The sequence below is a fragment of the Schistocerca gregaria genome, chromosome 4 (assembly GCF_023897955.1).
Source record: "Schistocerca gregaria isolate iqSchGreg1 chromosome 4, iqSchGreg1.2, whole genome shotgun sequence".
NCBI classification, from domain to species: domain Eukaryota; kingdom Metazoa; phylum Arthropoda; class Insecta; order Orthoptera; family Acrididae; genus Schistocerca; species Schistocerca gregaria.
In genome coordinates this window covers 310,127,665-310,147,976 of record NC_064923.1, presented here as the reverse complement: position 1 = coordinate 310,147,976, position 20,312 = coordinate 310,127,665, and the positions used below count along the sequence as shown (strand labels likewise).

The window sequence follows — 20,312 nt, the reverse complement described above, 5'->3', positions numbered from 1 at the left end:
AGAGCATCTGCCATGTAATCAGCAGATACCGGGTTCAAGTCCCAGTTGGGGCACACATTTTCAACTGTCCCCATTGACGTATATCAATACCTGTCGTCTGTATAGGATCTTGATTTAATTATCATTTCATTCTCAAGTGCTGCATGGTCACCGATGGTATCTGTTCTTTTGGACATGTCTGAAAGAACAGATACCATATTCATATAATGATTTTAAAAATTATCATGGAATGTTGTCTATCCCTCCTGCCTTACTTGATCTTAAGTCTTATTATTATAGATTAATGTATATATTATAGATTAATGTAATCCTGAGGCTGTCCATCCAGAGTTGGTCATAATTGGTCATAACAAATGGTTGCTTCTGAAATTATCGACCTAAGTAAAATATGGGAAACGGAAACAGAGATTTTTGTGTGAGAACAAACTGAGTGTTTGATCTGCATGTATGTTTACGTGGTCAAGGCATAATTTTTTTTACAAAATTACGAATATTATTTACCGTACAGCAACGTAAATTTTATATAAATCTGAAAAAACACGAACAAAATACTGACAAAGTTTTATTTATCACAGAAGGATTATATACGGTACTCATTGGCGATACACAGTTCACGGAGGATACATATACCAACGAACTTTACAGTAGTATTGATAACGACTTCAGCATCGTGTGTTTATTATTAATCGTTTAAGAAACCGAGTAGAACGTAACCTTTTGTAACTGTTTTTGATTCGAAAATGAGAAAAACAAAAATACCCCAGACACACAAATATATAACACCATGGGAATTACTACATAAAAGTGCTTCTGATTACATCGTTTCAAAGTGAGTAAAAAAATGTACTATAACTGCAGACAATGTGATCAACACAAAGAAATTTCTACTATTAAATTTTTTTATCTAAAACCAAGTTTAATACCAGTTCAGAGCGTTTCAGCTGTGAGCTACATGTAGTTCACACGCATATGGGAACCAATAATGGGGATTTACTGCTGGTGAATCCCCGAGGAATTTAATGGCCTACATTATTAATATATCTACATCGGTTAAATTACTAGGCCCCTGCTATGTTGATTTAAGGCCGTTCAATCGGGTTGAGACAATGTTTTATTCATCATGTCAGGAGGATGGATTGACTGAATCATATATCAGGAAAATATTCTATTCCACTGAGACGAAAATTAGTTACATAACATGTATTCCATCCTCTATCAACTAATGTCAATTACAAACTAAAGCAACATTTGTAATTTCATTACAATGTAGGCTGGAATGAAGTTTTAGCATAGCAATTTGTAGCATATTTTCTATTGTTAGAAGCCTTGAGGATCCTGGTGCATTCACTCTTACTGATCTGTGCAGTGAATGAATTGTTAGCTTAGAGTAGCTAGCTACTTGTGTGAGGACTAGATTGAGTTAGGCATTGTGACGAGAGCACATCTCCAAATGATATGCATATATAAAGTGTATAAATGCACTGTTGTGTCTGTTCGCGAGCGTGTTTAAACAGCAAGCCTTATGTTCTTTCGTGGTTATTTGATCATGTTCAAATTATTATGCAATTACAGTTATTAAACTGCCGAGCATACTGTCTTAAATATTAATGTTTTGGTAAGCCCCCGTAATGGGATTTTTCCGTGTTGTGTATCCAGATTTTTATTTCATCTTCAGGTTAGCCATATCCCGTAAGTTTTTTTACGGTTGATTGAGGTGGAATTGCATGCGTTTCTCGCTTACGTTGTTTAATTTTGGTGTTATCGATTGCTTAACCCTATTCGTTTCGCAACATCGAAAATACCGAAAGATCACAAAAATATTTTGGTAACTGAAAAACACGAATCCTTCTGGCTCTAATGATAATTCAACCAAGATACTAAAACCAAACCTGCTACAAAGATAATAGCGTTCCTCCTTTCCTTGAGATAACGTCCGTAATTAGTCAATGAGTTCAGAGTTGCATTTTCTAAAAGACCGAAATACATATTATAGCATACATTTATAAAAGTGAATGCAACCAACTATAAAGTGACCTCGACTAACAGACTTTTCTCCCTCCTAGTTTATTACAAAATACTTAACCAGCTTTCCGTTAAGAAATTTCTCACACCTTTGCTTGGATTGTATAAAGAGAAAGCAATGCTTGACGTCACAAATTCAATTCTGGCGAAACTTAACAAAAAAAGGTATCGTTTCTATCTCTCTCTCCCCTCCCTCCCTCGCCACTTCGCCACCTTCAATCTTTCTTGAGGAAGTAATTGGCAACACTGGGCCTTCCCATTATGCAATACTACTTTACTTTCTATGCCACTAGTCCAAATTGTGGTCACCTCAGGGAATTCATCCAGCTTGGCTGGTTCAGGTTTGACACATCTAGTGTTGCAAAGTGGGGACCAGTAAATGCAATCAATCCTCTACACATCTGTATGCTCTGGGCATGGTTCATGAGACCACCAGAGGTGGTGGAACAGTGATGAGGTTGACCCAAACAAGTGAGGCTCTGTGTAGATGCACAGTTCTCTAGCTGCTAGTGGGACTTACCTGGAGCATACACATTTTGACAACCACACTCCCAGTGAAATGAATGGACTGCTGGAAAGCACTTCAACATGTCCAACAAGAGCTTGTGAATGTAGCCCCTCTGAGCATGCTCTCTCAAAAATTAGGAACTGTTCTTTTATGATTGTTTAGAAGGAAGCAGGTATCTTAGGTAAGGTGTCGCTATTCTACACATAAATAGGTCTAGATGCCAGTACACACAACTTGAAATTAGTTAAGGGACTCCAAAATGGCACTCCTTGATTGAAACTGCCACTTCAAGACCAGTGATAAAGATTCTGAAATCTAACTAGCATGACAAGTTTCCCATTGTATCTGCACTATGCAAAACCCAATATTGTAGCTGTGAGTTGGTAACAGGCAAGGAATTTAAAAATAAGGATCTTTTTGAGCTACAAAAAGAACTGAGTGAACAGATATATCCACACACAGCACATAATGATGAGTGGGAATGACTGCGTTCATTTCATCAGTTCTAAACTGTGACATGAAGGCTAATTTCTTACACTAAAGTATCTGTTCATTGTGACTCGTCAAAGATTTGGGCACAGAACATTTGAATGTATTGGTGTTGTTGCTTCTGGGAATCATGTCCAACTAGCTCAAGAACCATGTGCAGGATGCAAATTTTCAACAGTCAGTGTTAACTGCTCTGGCAGATTTACACTTTTGCTCAGAGAGTGTCCAGCCTAGACAGAAGCGATGGAAATACAATAAATATAGGCTACAAAACTGCATATGCTGAACTTCCTCATATTGCTGCATAAGCTAAGCTGGTCAGCATACACTTGCTAGAGAATACTTAAGAAGATTTCAGAGGCCAAGAGTGTTTGCCAGTATCTCCAAAAGTGAAGATCTCACCTGCTACAGTTGACACGTTCACTCAAAGACTTTCCATTATTTCTTCCCAAAGAACAAATCGGTAGGCAACAAAATAGAGACTAAGGCATCAGATGAAATCAACAGTCACACTTGATGTTGACGATTTGGAATTGGAAGTAGCCAGTGTAAAAGAACTGGAAAGTTACTGAGCTTATCTCCAGTAGCCTTAGATTCCTTAACAAATCCTGAAGAAAGAGAGAGAGAGAGAGAGAGAGAGAGAGAGAGAGAGAGAGAGAGAGATACTATATTTTAATCAAAATGGCTTTAAAAAATACTTGGAAGAACTAAAACTCCCAGCACTAGATACACGTGTGCCAATATTTCTTCTAGACAGATTTTAAGTCTTTTGATACACATGTGGTTCAAGAGTTACATCCACCCCCCGTAGCTGAATGGTCAGTGTGACGGATTGTCAATCCTCTGGCCCCGGGTTCGATTCCCGGCTGGGTCGGGTAATTTTCTCCGCCCAGGGACTGGGTGTTGTGTTGTTCTCATCATCATCCTCTCCTCCTCATTGACTGCCATCAAATTGAAAGACCGGCACCCGACGAACGGTCTGCCTGACAGGGGGACCCTAGCCATATGATTAAATAAAATTAAATAAAAAATCCCCTATACAGAAAATATGATATACATAATGAGAGGGCCAGGGAGTAGTGGCAAAATTTGTCACTGACACACGTTATTTCTCATCTGTTACCTTAACTACCACATTACGAGCTGTCAGTGCCACAGTACATGGCTGTGTCATTCAATAATAAAAACTTCCATTTATCTTGTGGCCAAGGAATCAACAGATGGTGAGATGCCCTTTTTAGCTGCTCAAGTAGTCCCCCCACCATTCCTCCCTTTTGAATATTTCAATTTACATAGTACTAGATAGGGCTATAACTCTGTTTGTCCCAACAGTCAAGACATTGGCAGTCTCTTGAAATTAGACTAGTCCGAGCTGCCAGAAATGGGGGTTATGTGTGTGTGTGTGAGCTGTGCTTAGTTGTGTGAATGAATGTTTGCATTGATATTTTATCTACCCAGTTAAATAAATTTATACTATGTATCATTTTCATTTGGAAAGTGTCTTTATCTATATCAGCATGTAACTATACAGTAATATATTACCCAATACAAACTGTATTTGAACAGTTGCAACACAACATAATCTATGTAATTATGGCTGGTGCTTTCATCACTATTCACTATTTCACCAACATTGTGGTATTTTAATTTAATTAAAAACAAAAAGCTTCAGTCTATTAAGAGCATGTGTGTATACAACAATTCTGAATGACATATCTAAATTTACACTGAGTATCATATTTAATTGAAAAGTGTCCTTATCTGTATCAATGTGTGACTATATACAGTAATATACTGTCTGATACTCTGATACACTGCATATCTAATGTAATTATGGATGATACCTTATATGGCCTGAAAGCTGCTTCAAGGCTAGTAAATAAATAAAAGATAAAATGAGTAGAATTATTAGAATCTCTCTGCCTGTGCTATCTGCATGGAAAAGAATAATCTGGAATGAATATAAAATGTAGAAGAGTTTATTTACTTACCAGGCAGAGGCAGATTGATCCATACCTATTGAAGATGTTTTAATTATTAGATTTTGGAATCTAGGACCCCAGTAATTGGTAAAAAGGGAGGAGAGTTGGCGGATATGCGATTTTAAACAGATCAGCCAAGACAATCACTCATCATTATGAGCCAAAATAGGAACAGTAGTACATAAAAACATGAAATCTTCCTCCCCTTTCCACCTCCATTCCCCATATGTCTTACGCTGGGGTGACAAAAGTCATGGGATAGTGATATACACATATACCAATGATGGTAGTATTGTGTATATAATATATAAAAAGGCAGTGCATTGGCAAAGTCATTTGTACTAAGGTGATTCATGTAAAATGGTTTCAGGCATGATTATGGCCACATAACAGGAATAACACACTTTGAACATGGAATGGTAATTGGAGCTAGACACATAAAATATTCCATTTTGCAAATATTTAGGGAATTCAATATTTCAAATACACAGTGTCAAGAGTATGCTGAGAAACCACATTTGAGGCATTACATCTCACCATGAACAATGCAGGGGCCGATGGCACTCAGGTAATGACCGAGAGCAGCGGAGTTTACATAGAGTTGCCAGTGGTAAGAAATAAGCAGCACTGCATGAAATAACTGCAGAAATTGGTGTGGGATGCATGACAGACATATCCACTATGAGAGTGCAGCGAAATTTGGCATTAATGGGCAATGGCAACAGATGACTGAAATTACTACCTTTGCTAACACCGCAACACAAGTGCAGTGCCTCTCCTGGATTCATAACCATATTGATTGGACTCTCAATAACTGGAAAACTGTGGCCTGGTCAAATGTGTCCTTATTTCAGTTGGTAAGAGCTGGTGGCAGGGTTTGAGTAAGTGTAGATCCCATTATGCCATGGATCCCAGTTGTCAGAAAGGCACTGTGCAAGCTAGTGGTGGCTCCATAATGGTGTCAGCTGTGTTTACATAGAATGGAGTTATGCCCTCTGGTCCATCTGAGTTATTAATTGACTGGAAATTGTTATGTTTGACTTCTTTGAGATCATTTTCATCCATTTATGAACTTCTTGTTCCAAAACAATGATGGAATCGTCCCTGGGCCACAATGGTTCGCAACTGGTTCGAAGAACATTCTGGACAGTTAGACTGAATGATTTTGCTACCCAGAGTGCATGACATGAATCCCATGAATATTTATTGGACATAAATGAGAGATCAGCTGGTGTGCAAATTCCTGCACCAGCAACACTTTCGCAATTATGGATGGCTGTAGAGGGAGCATGGTTCAGTATTTCTGCAAGGAACTTCCAATGACTTCTTGAGATCATGCACATCAAGTTGCTGCTCTAAGCCAGGCACAAGGAGGTCCGACATGGTATTAGGAGTATCTCATGACGTTTGTCATCTCACTGAATAAGCAAGTTTAAAAACTATATCCACAGTAACTCAGCTTTTTTGGAGGCACTTTATAGCATTATGTACTGAACAAATTACTGAGTACTATATTTAGATTTTAATATAAACAGCTAGCCCTTAAAATTTCAGCACAAGGAATTATAGCAAATGACAAAATTTTAACTACTGTTCATATATGTAACAGAAGAATACATGATTAAATTATTAGGTGAATTGTGGGTGAAATTTAGTACCCAGAGTTGATCTCTAATGTGGCTGGGCACAAAGCCTAACTGAGGTTGGATGGACAGATACCAGTACATCATTCCATGCTGCTTTAAAGCTGTGCCAGAGTTCATTAACAGTAGTGGCCGGTGAGTGGTGGCCTGCCATTTTCTAAGCAACCCATGATCAGATGATTTCACTGGGTGAGATGGGGAAAATGTACTAACCAGGGTAACAATCAAACACCCTGTGTATTGAAGGTAGGTCAGGAAAGCACAGGCAACATGTAGTCTTGTGCTATCTCGTGAAAGATATATCATGGAGACCTCAAAGACAGGGCACACTGGTGTTAACACATCACAAATGTAATGGGCGCTGTACAAATTACCAGGTATCAAAACCATAGTTGATCGCGCTGTGCCTCCTTACTGTTATGCCAGGTGCTGACAATTATGATTATGACAAAAACAACCCAGCAACATTCATTGTTTTTTGAGGCCCCACACATGGATAAATCCATTGTGATGCTCCGTGCATAACTAGAACTCATCTAAAAAGACAACATGTGCCAACTCCTCTGTTGACTTGTTGCTGGCTGCACCATTGTTAGCACACTTCTCTCTCCTGCCACGTCAAGGAAAGCTCACATGATTTCCGACGCCAGCATCTCTGGCTAGAACCAGTTCCAGTCTAAGATGCTGGAGTCGGTGATCGTGCATGCATGATTCGTGCTTCTGTGTGTGTGTGTGTGTGTGTGTGTGTGTGTGTGTTTCTTTACTGACAAACGCTGTGACCGAAAGACACATGCGAGTATCTTTTAATCGTGCCTGTCTGCAACTTCATGCGTCTTCTTTATGGTAAGTAGCAGTCTATCTTTACCTACATTGATGAAATTAGGTCAGTAATATATGGTCTTTTCTTTGCCTTATAAAGTGTTTTAATAATGTTTCAAGGCCATAAATCTATAGACAATTTATTGAATAAGATAGCTGCAGCAATCAAAATGTTTCACAGTTCTTTAAGAGTAAAATTTGTAGTTATTTATATGACATGTACGTCAAGAATAAAATACAATTTCCTTTCAGACAAACAGAAAAATGGCCAATGAAGGCTCCCTTGATTGATAGTGCTCCTGCTACTACACTTTTATCTTTTATTCATGCTTCGTGTGATGCTCAAAGTGTTAGTGAAGATCCACGTCATGATTTGAAGGAGCAAGCAGCAGATTTGCAGAAGTTTTTGGGCGAAATTATTCATAGCAGTGAGCAGCTGAAGAAGTATGTATTAATTAACTCAAAGCTTTTTCTGCACTATTCTTGTATTCAATTACAAACTGAAATAACAGAAGTCACAGGATTCTTTTTGTTTTAAATGACATTATATTTATTGTTGTAAAATCAAACCTTCATTCAATTATTTCATTTTTTTGCTTTTGTTATATTTTGGCAGACCAAAATTGCATTTAATTTTAACACTTTATACAAAAGATTTCTTGAGCTGCACAACTACTGACGATGACACTTATGCTGCTGGTTTTGATAGTGTGGGCAAATTTCTAAGCAGAAGAATTCTCATCTGTTGGGCAGGTCTCATACTTGCAAATTCAATACAAAGTAGTGAAAAGTGCAGTGATAGCTGTGAATATTTCATACATTATCTCCTATAGGAGTAAATACTGAAACAAAATAAATTCTTAAACTATGTGACTCATCAAAGAATCAAAATAGCTTTAAATCTCTAATAGCTCTCCATGATCAAGGATTTACAGGCTTTTTGGGGTGAGGATGATGTAGTTTGCTCACTCTGTAGTGTTTTGAAAAACCTGTATGTACTCAATATGCCATTCTAAATAGTGCCTTCTTCAGGAGGTTCAGCCAGTTCTGGCAGGTACAGTTTTGGCAAAGCCAGGGTTCCTGAGCTACGGCTAGTCAGTGCCATAAGCCCTCTTGTACACTAAATTACGAGCATGGACATCCATCAAATGTTGTGTCTCCCAGACAGTAGAGTTCTTGGCCTAGTACAGAGGGGCATGTAATTAGCACTGTGCTCTCCAAGCCACTTATGTTAGCTTTTCCAAACTAGAGTCACTACTTCTCCTTCAAGTAATTTCTCACTTACCACAATATGTCTAATCACCTTCCATGCCAGCACCTCAACAAACCTAAAATCTTGGGGGGAGGGGGCAGATATCAAACCTGTGTCCTTAGCTTTGCAGTCATATTTCTGACTATTCAGATATGGAGATGGGCAAATGTCACGGAAATCTCTTTAAAAAATTCAGTAACATCAACCCCAATATGAGCAACATGTTGACTGAGTGGCTGGCTGTTGAAGTGGAACAAGTGTTAATGAGAAATCTGTGTGGCACCTGCAATACTCCATTTATATTATGAAGGCAAGATATATGTGGCTGTAGCTGGGTTGGCCATCATTGTCACACCCATAACCTATTGTATAATGGTGAAATAACCTACAACTAAATATATTGGAAAAAATAAGTGAAATAAATATAATGAAGAAAACTCCCTATCCACTCTGGTGGGGCACTGGTATGTAAAAATGCCTGACCAAACAATACATTTCAGGGGATTAGTCCTCTTGAGATGGGAACCAGAAGAATTCTTTAATGTCTGTAATGTGATGAGAAGGGTAAATCATAAACTGCCAGATTTATACTCATTTTTAACTTTCCTGTTCTTTGATACATGAAGCTTGGTTCTGTCTGTATAAAAGTCAGGGTACAAACACCAGCTGTAATTAACTGCTTGTAGTGCTACAAATGTGCATATATAGACTTAGAATGCAGTGGATAGGCAACATTTGGAATATATGGTAGCAAAGCCCCTGTCCTCAGAACTTAGGTAGTCTCTAGCATCACTGATACATGTTCTTATAAGTGTAAAGAAATGAATATGAATAGGTGAAGTCTATAAACATAATGTGCATGATTATTTGTAATTACGTACACAACTAACTTACTTCCTGGAAGATCTATGTGTTAGCCCAACATATATGGTCACTACTCCAACAACAGGAAGACTATAATAGAACAATCGCTTGCATGAGTGTCTAAGTGAGAATATATGTAGTAAAAAAGAAAGTTTCTCAATACTCATCTTCCACAGTATCCTCAAATTCAAAGTGGGTTGAATAAAAAAAAGTGCAATACTGATCTAAATGATAATATAGTATTACAAAGTTTTTTTTTTAACATTTGGGTTCTTTGCTGTGGTAATAACCATCTAAGTTCTTTGTAAGTAATTATGTATATTATTATGCCAATCTGCCCCAAACATCGCAAAAAGACTTTGCAAAGGCAAGCAGTGTTTGTCTTCTTCCTTGTAAGTGTTGGGCCTCTTGCCCTGTAAAGGTCTTATCAAGAATCTCTCCTACCATCTTTTCATTGGTCTTATGTAGTGGTCTTGCACCACTGAGGTGGAGACATAGCACAGTTTTTGGGATCCTTTTTAAACTCATTTGTTGAAGATGTTTTATGCTTTTCTGTATGTAATGTGTAACAGATTCCATTTGGAGTTCCTTAAACACTTCTTCATTCCTTTTGTGATCACATTTGGTGTAATCATTTTTTGTGTCAAGAATTTAATTTCAAAGGTTTCTAGTCTGTTCGCATCTTTTGCCTGTATAGCCCAGGCTTCTTCACTATAGCACAGCACAGGTTTTGCTAATGTCTCATAATGTTGTATTCTTGTGTACATCAGGATGAGGGAATATTTTATCAGATTATGACTCTCATTGTTTTGTATTCCCAATGGCTTTTTCATAATATAAATGGACAGATAAAAAATCTACTCACCAAGCAGTGGCAGGGGAGCACACACACAAAAGGCTCCGTCTTATAATTCAGAAAAGTCACCCTGAACCCTGAATCAGGGGAGACTTACCAGATGGGACGAGAAGGAAAGACTGATTGTTGGGGATATGCACCAGACACGATTTGAAGATCTGAGAGCTTAAAGATGGACAACAGGGTAATATGCAAGACAGAGATAACTACTAAAACATCGTGTATGAGTTAATAAGAGTGAAAGCTAAGTGCATTGTACATAGCAGAGGTGGGATGGGGGATGACAAAAAATAGACAAGTCAGAAAATGAAAAATGTAGGAAACCAGAATGGAGTGAAGAAAAGAGTACTTACTGTAAACAAGTGCTGAGACAGAAGGAATTAATGTAAATTGAGGCCATGTGGGTTGCGAAACCAAGGACATGTTGTAGTGCTAGTTCACACCAGTGGAGTTCTGAGAAACTGGTGTCGGGGGAAGAAACCAGATAGCGCATATTGTGGAACAGGCACCAAGGTAGACAATGTTTGAGTAGTACTCTCTGTCTTGTATGTTACCCTCTCTTCCCCCTTTAAGCTCTCAGGTTTTCAAATCTTGTCTGGTACACTCCCCAACAATCAGTCTTTCCTTCTCATCCCATTTGGTAAGTCTCCCATGTGGTGCTGGGTGACTTTTCTGAACTGTACCCCTTTCCCTAAACCTCTCCAATCCTTTTCCTTGACCCCTCTTCCTTCCCCTTCAACTCTTCTGCCAGAAGAAGGAGCCACTGGCTCTGAAAGCTTGCAAAAATTTAAATGCTTTTGTGTGTGTGTGTTCCCCTACTGCCTTTTGGTGTGCAGATTTATATTATATTATAAATAATTGTTTATTTTCGTTGTTCTGATGGCGTTTTCAGCTAGGTCTGTTTTCTCTAAGAAAGAATATCTATAGTCTACATATGTGAATGTGTTCACTCTTTCCAGAATTTTATTTTTCAAACAGATCTTCCTTTGTACTGGGTATTTTCCACAGAAGGTCAAAGTTTTTCTTTTTTCATCGTTGATACCCATGCTGCATTTCTCAGGTATAATTTTGTAAATTGCATACAGAATGCTGAAGGACATTCTTTGAAAATGCCACAAGAGCTAAAGCATCTGTAAAAAAGCAAAGCACTTAGTTCTATGTTTTTGATGATTTGAATGAAGCTGAATGTATTTGTCCCCTCTCTTGGATGGTTTTATTCACATAAATAATAAATAAGAGGGGTGAAAAGCTGTATCCCTGTCATACTCCAGCATGGAATCTGCATTATGAAAATGGTATAAAATACATCAATAAAATATGCACATAACATCACATAGTACACACACACACACACACACACACACACACACACACACACACAGAGAGAGAGAGAGAGAGAGAGAGAGAGAGTAAATGAAGCAGGCAAAAAGCAATACAAGCGTCTCAAAAATGTGACCGAGAGGAAATACAAACTGGCTAAGCAGGGATGGCTAGAAGACAGATGTAAGGATGTAGAAGCATATATCACTAGGAGTAAGGTAGATACTGCCTACAGGAAAATTAGAGAGACATTTGGAGAAAAGAGAACCACCTAAATGAATGTCAAGAGCTCAGATGGGAAACCAATCTGAAGCAGAAAAGAGAAAGCAGAAAGGTGGAAGGGGTATATAGAGGGTCTATACAACGGCGATGTAATTGAGGGCAATATTATGGAAATGGAAGAGGATGCAGATGAAGATGAAATGGGAGATATGATACTGCATGAAGAATTCAGCAGAGCATTGAAAGAAAAGACCTAAGTTGAAACAAGGCTCCAGAAGTAGACAACATTCCTTTAGAACTTCTGGCAGCCTTGGGAAAGCCACCCATGACAGAACTCGTCGATTGGTGAGCAAGATGTATGAGACAAGATAAATAAATATCTTCAGACTTCAAGAAGAATGTGATAATTCCAATTCCAAAGAAAGCAGGTGTTGACAGGTGGTTGCAAAATACTAACACAAATTCTTTACAAATGAATGGAAAAACTGGTAGAAACTGACCTCAGGGAAGATCAGTTTGCACTCTGTAGAAATGTTGGAACACACAAGGTAATGCTGACCCTAAGAATTATCTTAGAAGATAGGTTAAGGAAAGGCAAACCTACATTTCTAGCATTTGTAGACTTAGGGAAAGGTTTGACAATGTTGAATGGAATACTCTCTTTCAAATTCTGAAGGTGGCAGGGGTAAAATACAGGTAGCGAAAAACTCTTTACAAATTGTACAAAAACCAGATGGCAGATGTAAGAGACAAAGAGCAGGAAAGGGAAGCAGTGGTTGACAAAGGAGTGAGACAGGGTTGTAGCCTAGCCCTGATGTTATTCAATGTATGTATTGAACAAGCAGAAAAGGAAACAAAAGAAAAGATTTGGAGTGGGAATTAAAATTCAGGGATAAGAGATAAAAACTTCGAGGTTTGCCAACGACATTGTAATTCTGTCAGAGACAGCAAAGGATCTGGAAGAGCAGCTGAATGGAATGGACAGTGTCTTGAAAGGAGGATATAAGGTGAACACCAACAAAAGCAAAATGACGATAATGGAATGTATTCAGATTAAATCAGGTGATGCTGAGGGAATTAGATTAGGAAATGAGACACTTAAAGTAGTAAATGAGTTTTGTTATTTGGGGAGCAAAGTAACTGATAATAAGAAAGTAACTGATGATGGGCAAATAGAGAGGATATAAAATGTAGACTAGCTATGGCAAGGAAAGTATTTTTGAATAAGAGAAGTTTATTAACATCGAGTGTAGATTTAAGTGTTAGGAAGTCTTTTGTGAAAGTATTTGTATGGAATGTAGCTATGTATGGGAATGAAACTTTGTAATTTGTAATTATTTGCATGAAACATGTAATTACATGCATAGTCATTGGTAGTACAATACAACAGTATACAATCTAAATTTACTTTATAATTAGAACTGAAGCTTGTAGTCCAAATTATTTGACATAATAATATTTTAGATTTTTGTTTCTACAGTAGGCTTGTCTAGTGTTGTGATCATGAATTTCTGCATTACAATATGTATATTTCTTATCTTCATTTCTGGCCCCGGTAGCTGAGTGGTCAGCGTGGTGGAATGTCAAACATAAGGGCTCGGGTTCGATTCCTGGCTGGGTCGGAGATTTTCTCCACTCAGGGACTGGGTGTTGTGTTGTCCTAATCATCATCATTTCATCCCCACTGACTCACAAGTTGCCAAAGTGGCGTCAAATTGAAAGAATTGCACCAAGCGGATGGTCTGCCCGACGGGAGGCCCCAGTCACACGACATTTTTTTCTTATCTTCACAATTAATACTGTTGTTTCAAACATCTACATAGAATAGATAGTCAGAATTTTATAATCTATAAACAATCCCTTACATGATGTTCTAGAATCTTTTTTGCCTAATATTCTCAAGGCTCTTTTCTGGAGTTTAAATACTCCGGTCTGCGTAAGTTTTGGAAGCCCCGCCCCACAATGAAAAACCATATGCTAGAAATGGATGTATTAAACCAGAATACAATATCCTTATTGTTTGGGTATTGATGTATGGAGCTATTCTTCCTAAAACATATAGGCTAGATGATAGCCTTGCACATACATTATCAATTTGTTGTGTCCATAGTAGTTTGCTATCTATGCATATACCTAGGAATTTACACCCACTGCAGATTTTCCCTAAAATATTACTGTCTTGAGAATCAATACAAGTTTGCAAATCACCAACATTGAAGGGGATTATATTTGTTTTTTGTAAGTTGACTATTAGATTGTCATTTTCAAACTTTTCCTTTGCAGTATCTATAATTTTTTTTTACTTCTATGCCGAGATTTAAGTATATCATTTCCCCAACAAAGGCCTGAAGTGTCATCTGCATACATTGTAATTAAAGTGTCATTTTTAACTATCTTTTGGAAGTCATTAACGTAACATATAAAAAGGAAGTGGCCAATTATCGATCCCTGAGGCACACCAAATTTAATATTCCTGACCCTTGATGTATAACTTTTTAATGTTTCTCCATTATTGTGTGAGATTGAGGTACACTGTCTTCTGTTTTTTAAATATGATGTGATGAGGTGCAATAGTTTTCTACTTATGCCATCTCTGGCCAGTTTTCACTGAAGTACCTTATGGTCAAACCTATCAAACTACTTGCATGCCTTCATTAATTTTGTCAAGACCTTCCAGCATAAATTGAAGTGTTGCAGTCATGGTGTGACGACCAGTTCTGAATCCATTCTGAAAATCTCCCAGGATGTTGTGCTTATTATGATGCTCTACCATATATTTCAGAATTATTTTTTCAATTAACTTGCTAAAAACAGAAGTTAAAACAAGTGATCTGTAATTTCCTACTAGTTGTTTATCACCTTTTTTGTAGAGAGGTTTAACAATGGCTAATTTTAATATGTCATGGAATACTCCTTCTTTTAATACACTATTTATTAGATGCACCAAAGTATATGCTAGATTATTTTCGCACTGTTTAAGTAAAAATGGGGAAGATGGAGAAGTTTCATCCCAGCCAGCGAAATTTTTTGTTTTTACATTCTCTGATGAGCTGCAGAATATCCTTGATTTCAAGTTTATGGAGTTGACTAGGTTCAGAACTGTCCACAGCAAGACTTCCAACAGGTACTTTATCTGTGGTACAAAAGTCAGATTCAATGATATCTATGAAATAGTCATTGAAAATGTTACCGATCTCCTGAGGATTGGTGGCATCAGTATTGTTATTAGATATCTGTATGTTGATGTTACCTTTAGTTTTGTTTTATTGTCTATTATTTCATTTACTATTGACCAGCAGGTCTTAGAGATACTATCTGAGTTTTGTATTTTCGAGTTAATCTTTTCAGCCTTCAATCTTTTGACTTTGCTTGCAAAACTGGTACTTAAATCGTTTGTATTTATCCTTGTGCTCAGTTTTTTGGTCTCTCTTTGTATCATATACATTTCTTCCATTTTTTCTTTCAGTTCTTTGGTAGAATTATCAAATTCTATGGGTCTTGACTGTCTTGCCTTATTCTGATTAATATTTATCTTTCTGGTGGGAATAGTATTAATTAGATGAAGAGATAATGTACCTAGGAAGGCATCCCATTTATTATTCACTCTTTCAGCTTGAAATACTAGATGCCAATATTCATGACCAAGGTTCTCTCACAGTTTGACAATGTTGATAACAGAGAGATATCTTTTGTATTCATATATTTTCTTTGGTTTTAGACCAGGATCTTCCTTTAGCACTAATAGTTGGTCTAGATGGCCAGAGATGTGCCATTGACAACAGCAGCTGTGGCAATATTTTCACACTTACTGATAACATGGTGTATAGAGCTTACACTAGTTGGAGTGATTCTAGTGGTTATGTCTCCCAACAGATCTTTTGTGCCATAAAGAATAGACACAGTCTTCAAAGCATTTGCTTTCTTGGGAATCTGGCAACATGTTGACATTATTATTCCCTAATAATATAACATGTGTATGTTCCTCTTGGACATTACTTTACATAATACTGTATCAAAGGAATTTTGAAATAATTCAAATTTTCCATTTGGTGATCTATACAGTGCTAAGATAAAGTATACAACAGACAAGAATTTCAACTTAATTGCTACAGTTTCACAGTGCAAATAAGAGGAATAGTCTTTTACCCAAGCAATATCTTTGTAAGATTCTAAAAAATTATTTGTTTCTCAGGTAGATAGCTACTCCTCCACCTCTATGGTTAGAACGACAGTAAAAATCAGTAAATAAATAATTTTGGATTTTAAACAAGTGAATGTTATCTGCAGATTTTTGGTGTTCACTGACAACTAGTATGTGGGGTGTAATATCTGTAAGATAGTGATTGAAAACATCAATCTTATTACCTAATCCCTCTACATTAAAATGTAGGAAAGAAGTATTGCTTTCTTCAGGTACATTTTGTGCATGATTATCCCCTCTTCTCCTTATTAGTTTCCCTTATTATTTATAAAGTTGCAAATATCAGTAATCATCTTACTGAAGGTCTTGGAGCCTAACCTGTTTAAGTGAGTACCATATTTCCCCAGACATTTGTTGCCTAAAAACTTATTTGGATTGATAAATATTGCTCCTGCTCCTAGATTATTACAGATCTCAAGAATATTACAATTTATCCACTCTATATAAGTATCACTCACAGGCCTTCTGTAGATTATTCTGCTGATTACAATTCTTGAAGACCTGTATAAGTTTCTTGCTGATGGGATTACGTTTCTAGTTTCACTGACAATTTCTTTCTCAGTGGTGCTAAAGTGAATTTGTTCATACATGAATGTAAACACCTTTGTAGATTCTTATGGCTTCGCCAGAAGATCCCTGATTTGAATTTTGAATATTGATTAAGTGATTATTTAATTGATGGATCCTGATATCAGGACGAACGTCGAGTCTCGAGTGTGGCACATCAACATTTTTTAGTAGTGAGTCACCTACTATGAGAAAGTCTTCTTGATTTGCCTTTTCAGTACTGTGATGACTAATTCATTTTTTTCCCTTATGTGACATTGTTCCAGTGATATTTGTCTCTTGAATTTGTGTTTTCACTTTGCACTTCTTCATAAACAGTGGATATTAAAGGTTCAGAAAAAAGGGTGTCATCACTTCACGAGTTTTCACTGTTAAGGTTGCTTTCAACACCTTTCCTGCTTTTGATAGAAGATATTTCAGTTTCAATATGAACATTACAAACCATGGAACTTAATGTTTCAGTAAACTGGATATCACCACTTTGCAAATTTTCATCATTAAGTTTGCTTACTACACTATTTCTGCATTGGAAGGAGGTTTTTTGAGTTTCACTTTCATCTTCTACACATAAAGCACAGCTAGAAGATTCCGTAAACTGGGTGTAGCGTATTTCCAAGTTTCCACTGTTAGGTTTGTTCACAAACCTGATACCACTTTTGAGATGGTGTTCTTCATTTTCGCATTTTTCACAATTACTTTTTTCAAGTCTCATCAGCTCACTATTTACAATTTAGACAAGAAGAGATAGAAGCTTTCAAAATATGGTGCTACAGAAGAATGCTGAAGATTAGATAAGTAGATTGTGTAACTAATGAGGAGGTACTGAATAGAATTGGGGAGAAGATTAATTTGTGGCCAGAGGAAGGTACCTAGAGTTTATTCATCAGGTATTTGAGAGTGAGAGCATTTAATGATTAGAAACAAACTTTACACATCATTTCAAATCTTTATGAACCTTTTCCTTGCTGACATTTCCCACAACATGATGAAAGCAGAAAAGTTTATTGCTTACTATATTTTTCCTTTCTATGCAGTAAAGCTGCCACATCAGACATGATATTAAAATTTATTATTTATAAGATGAACATCAACAAAAGCAAAACAAGGATAATGGAATGTAGTCGAATCAATTCGGGTGTTGCTGAGGGAATTAGATTAGGAAATGAGACACTTAAAGTAGTAAAGGAGTTTTGCTATATGGGGAGCAAAATAACTGATGATGGTCGAAGTAGAGAGGGTATAAAATGTAGACTGGCAACGGCAAGGAAATCATTTCTGAAGAAGAGAAATTTGTTAACATCGATTATAGATTTAAGTGTCAGCAAGTCATTTCTGAAAGTATTCGTATGGAGTGTAGCCATCTATGGAAGTGAAACATGGACAATAAATAGTTTGGACAGGAAGAGAATAGAAGCTATCGAAATGTGGTGCTACAGAAGAATTCTGAAGATTAGATGGGTAGATCACGTAACTAATGAGGAGGTATTGAATAGGATTTGGGGAGAAGAGAAGTTTGTGGTACAACTTGGCTAGAAGAAGGGATCGGTTGGTAGGACATGTCCTGAGGCATCAAGGGATCACAAATTTAGGATTGGAGGGCAGCGTGGAGGGTAAAAATCGTAGAAGAAGACCAAGAGATGAATACAGTAAGCAGATTCAGAAGGATGTAGGTTGCAGTAGGTACTGGGAGATGAAGAAACTTGCACAGGATAGATTGGCATGGAGAGCTGCATCAAACCAGTCTCAGGACTGAAGACCACAACAACAACAACTTCTTTACTAACTGTATACTTGATACACTTTACAGACAATATTCACATATGCTGCTGAATAGAACTCCACTGTATGACACATGTTGTTGTTGTGGTCTTCAGTCTGAAAACTGGTTTAATGCAGCTCCCCATTCTGCTCTATCCTGTGCAAGCCTCTTCATCTCTGAGTAACTACTGCAATGTATATGCTTCTGAGTCTACTTATTGTATTCATCTCTTAATCTCCCTCTATGATTTGTACCCTTCCCCCCCGCCCAATCCCATGCTGCCATCCAGTGCCAAATTGATGAACCCTTGATGTCTCAGAATGTGCCCAATCATCTGATCCGTTCTTCTAGTGAGGTTGTACCACACATCTCCTTTCTTCCCAATTCTGTTCAATACCTCCAGTTTGTTATGTGATCTACCCAGCTAACCTTCAGTATTCTTCTGCAGCACCACACTTCAAAAAATTCTATTCACTTCTTGTCTAAACTGTTTATCACCTTGTGTCACTTCCATACATGGCTACACTCCTTACAAGCACTTTCAGAAAAGAATTCATGACACTTATATCTATACTCAGTGCTAACAAATTTTTCTTCTTCAGAAACAACTTTCTTCTAATTTCAGGTCTACATTTTATATCCTCTCTTCTTTGACCATCGTCAGTTATTTTGCTGCCCAAGTAGTAAAACTCATCTACTACTTTAAGTGTCACATTTCCTAATCTAATTCCATTAGCATAATCTGATTTAATTCGACTACATTCCATTTCCCATTTTGCTTTTGTTGACATTCCTCTTATATCCTTCTTCAAATATGCTGTCCATTCCATTCACTGCGCTTCCAAGTCCTCTGCTCTCTCTGATACAATTACAATGTCATTGGCAAACTTGAAAGTTTTTATTTCTTCTCCCTGTACTTTAATTCCTACTCCAGATTTTTCTTCAGTTTTCTTTACTGCTTGTTCAGTGTACATATTGAAAAACATCAGGGATAGACTATAGTCCTGTCTCACTCCCTTCTGAACCTCTGCTTCCCTTTCATGCCCCTTGACTCTTATAACTGCTGTCTAGATCCTGTATAAATTGTAAATAACCGTTTGCTCCCTTTATTTCATTCGTGCCATCTTCAGAATTTGAAAGAGAGTATTCCAGTCAATGTTGCTAACAGTTTTCTCTAAGGCAACAGATGCTGCAGATGTAGGTTTACCTTTCTGTAACCTATCTTCTGTGAGAAGTTGTATGGCAACTATGAGTTCCTACATTTCTCCGGAATCAAAACTGATCCTCCTGTCAGCTTCTGCCACTTTTTCCATTCTTCTGTACAGAATTCATGTTAGTATTATGCAACCATGACTTATTAAACTGATAGTTCAGTAATTTTCGTACCTGTTAGCACCTGCTTTCTTTGAAATTGGAATTATTATATTTTCCTTGAAGTCTGAGGGTATTTTGCGTGCCTCATATGTACAACACATAGATCAGGAGATGTGATGTCATAAATACTGAGATACATGAGAAACTGCTGCATCAAACATGATGTTTCAATTTATTATTTTTTTGCTACTAACTCTGTTCACAACACATTTTGCGGACAGTCTCCACATAATCTTCATTGATCCACTATGGACCGTGGGACAACGGCTGGCATGTATTTCTTGATGCAGTAATTTACCAACAGCCATATGTGTTGCAGAAATTTATTTTATGATCTTCTCATGTGCTACCAGTTTTGCTATTACATTGATGCCATCTTCAGGCCCCACACATCATAGTCATAAAAACGCTATACACGGTAGGAGCCATATAAC

At 37.3% G+C, this 20,312-nt stretch overlaps 1 protein-coding gene across 2 annotated transcripts in view; it reads left to right on the top strand.

Annotated features, from left to right (window-relative positions):
• Positions 1–606: 606 nt before the first annotated feature.
• The window catches only part of LOC126267004 (uncharacterized), a 105,947-nt gene continuing 86,241 nt past the window's right edge, over positions 607–20,312 (top strand). Inside the window, exons 1-2 of one of the 2 annotated variants that reach the window (XM_049971765.1) lie at positions 607–829; positions 7,716–7,907. In XM_049971765.1, coding sequence (XP_049827722.1) covers positions 741–829; positions 7,716–7,907 — 281 coding nt within the window. In that variant the 5' untranslated portion in view covers positions 607–740. The remainder of the gene's footprint in view (positions 830–7,715; positions 7,908–20,312) is intronic. The other variant, XM_049971766.1, reaches the window with a different exon arrangement.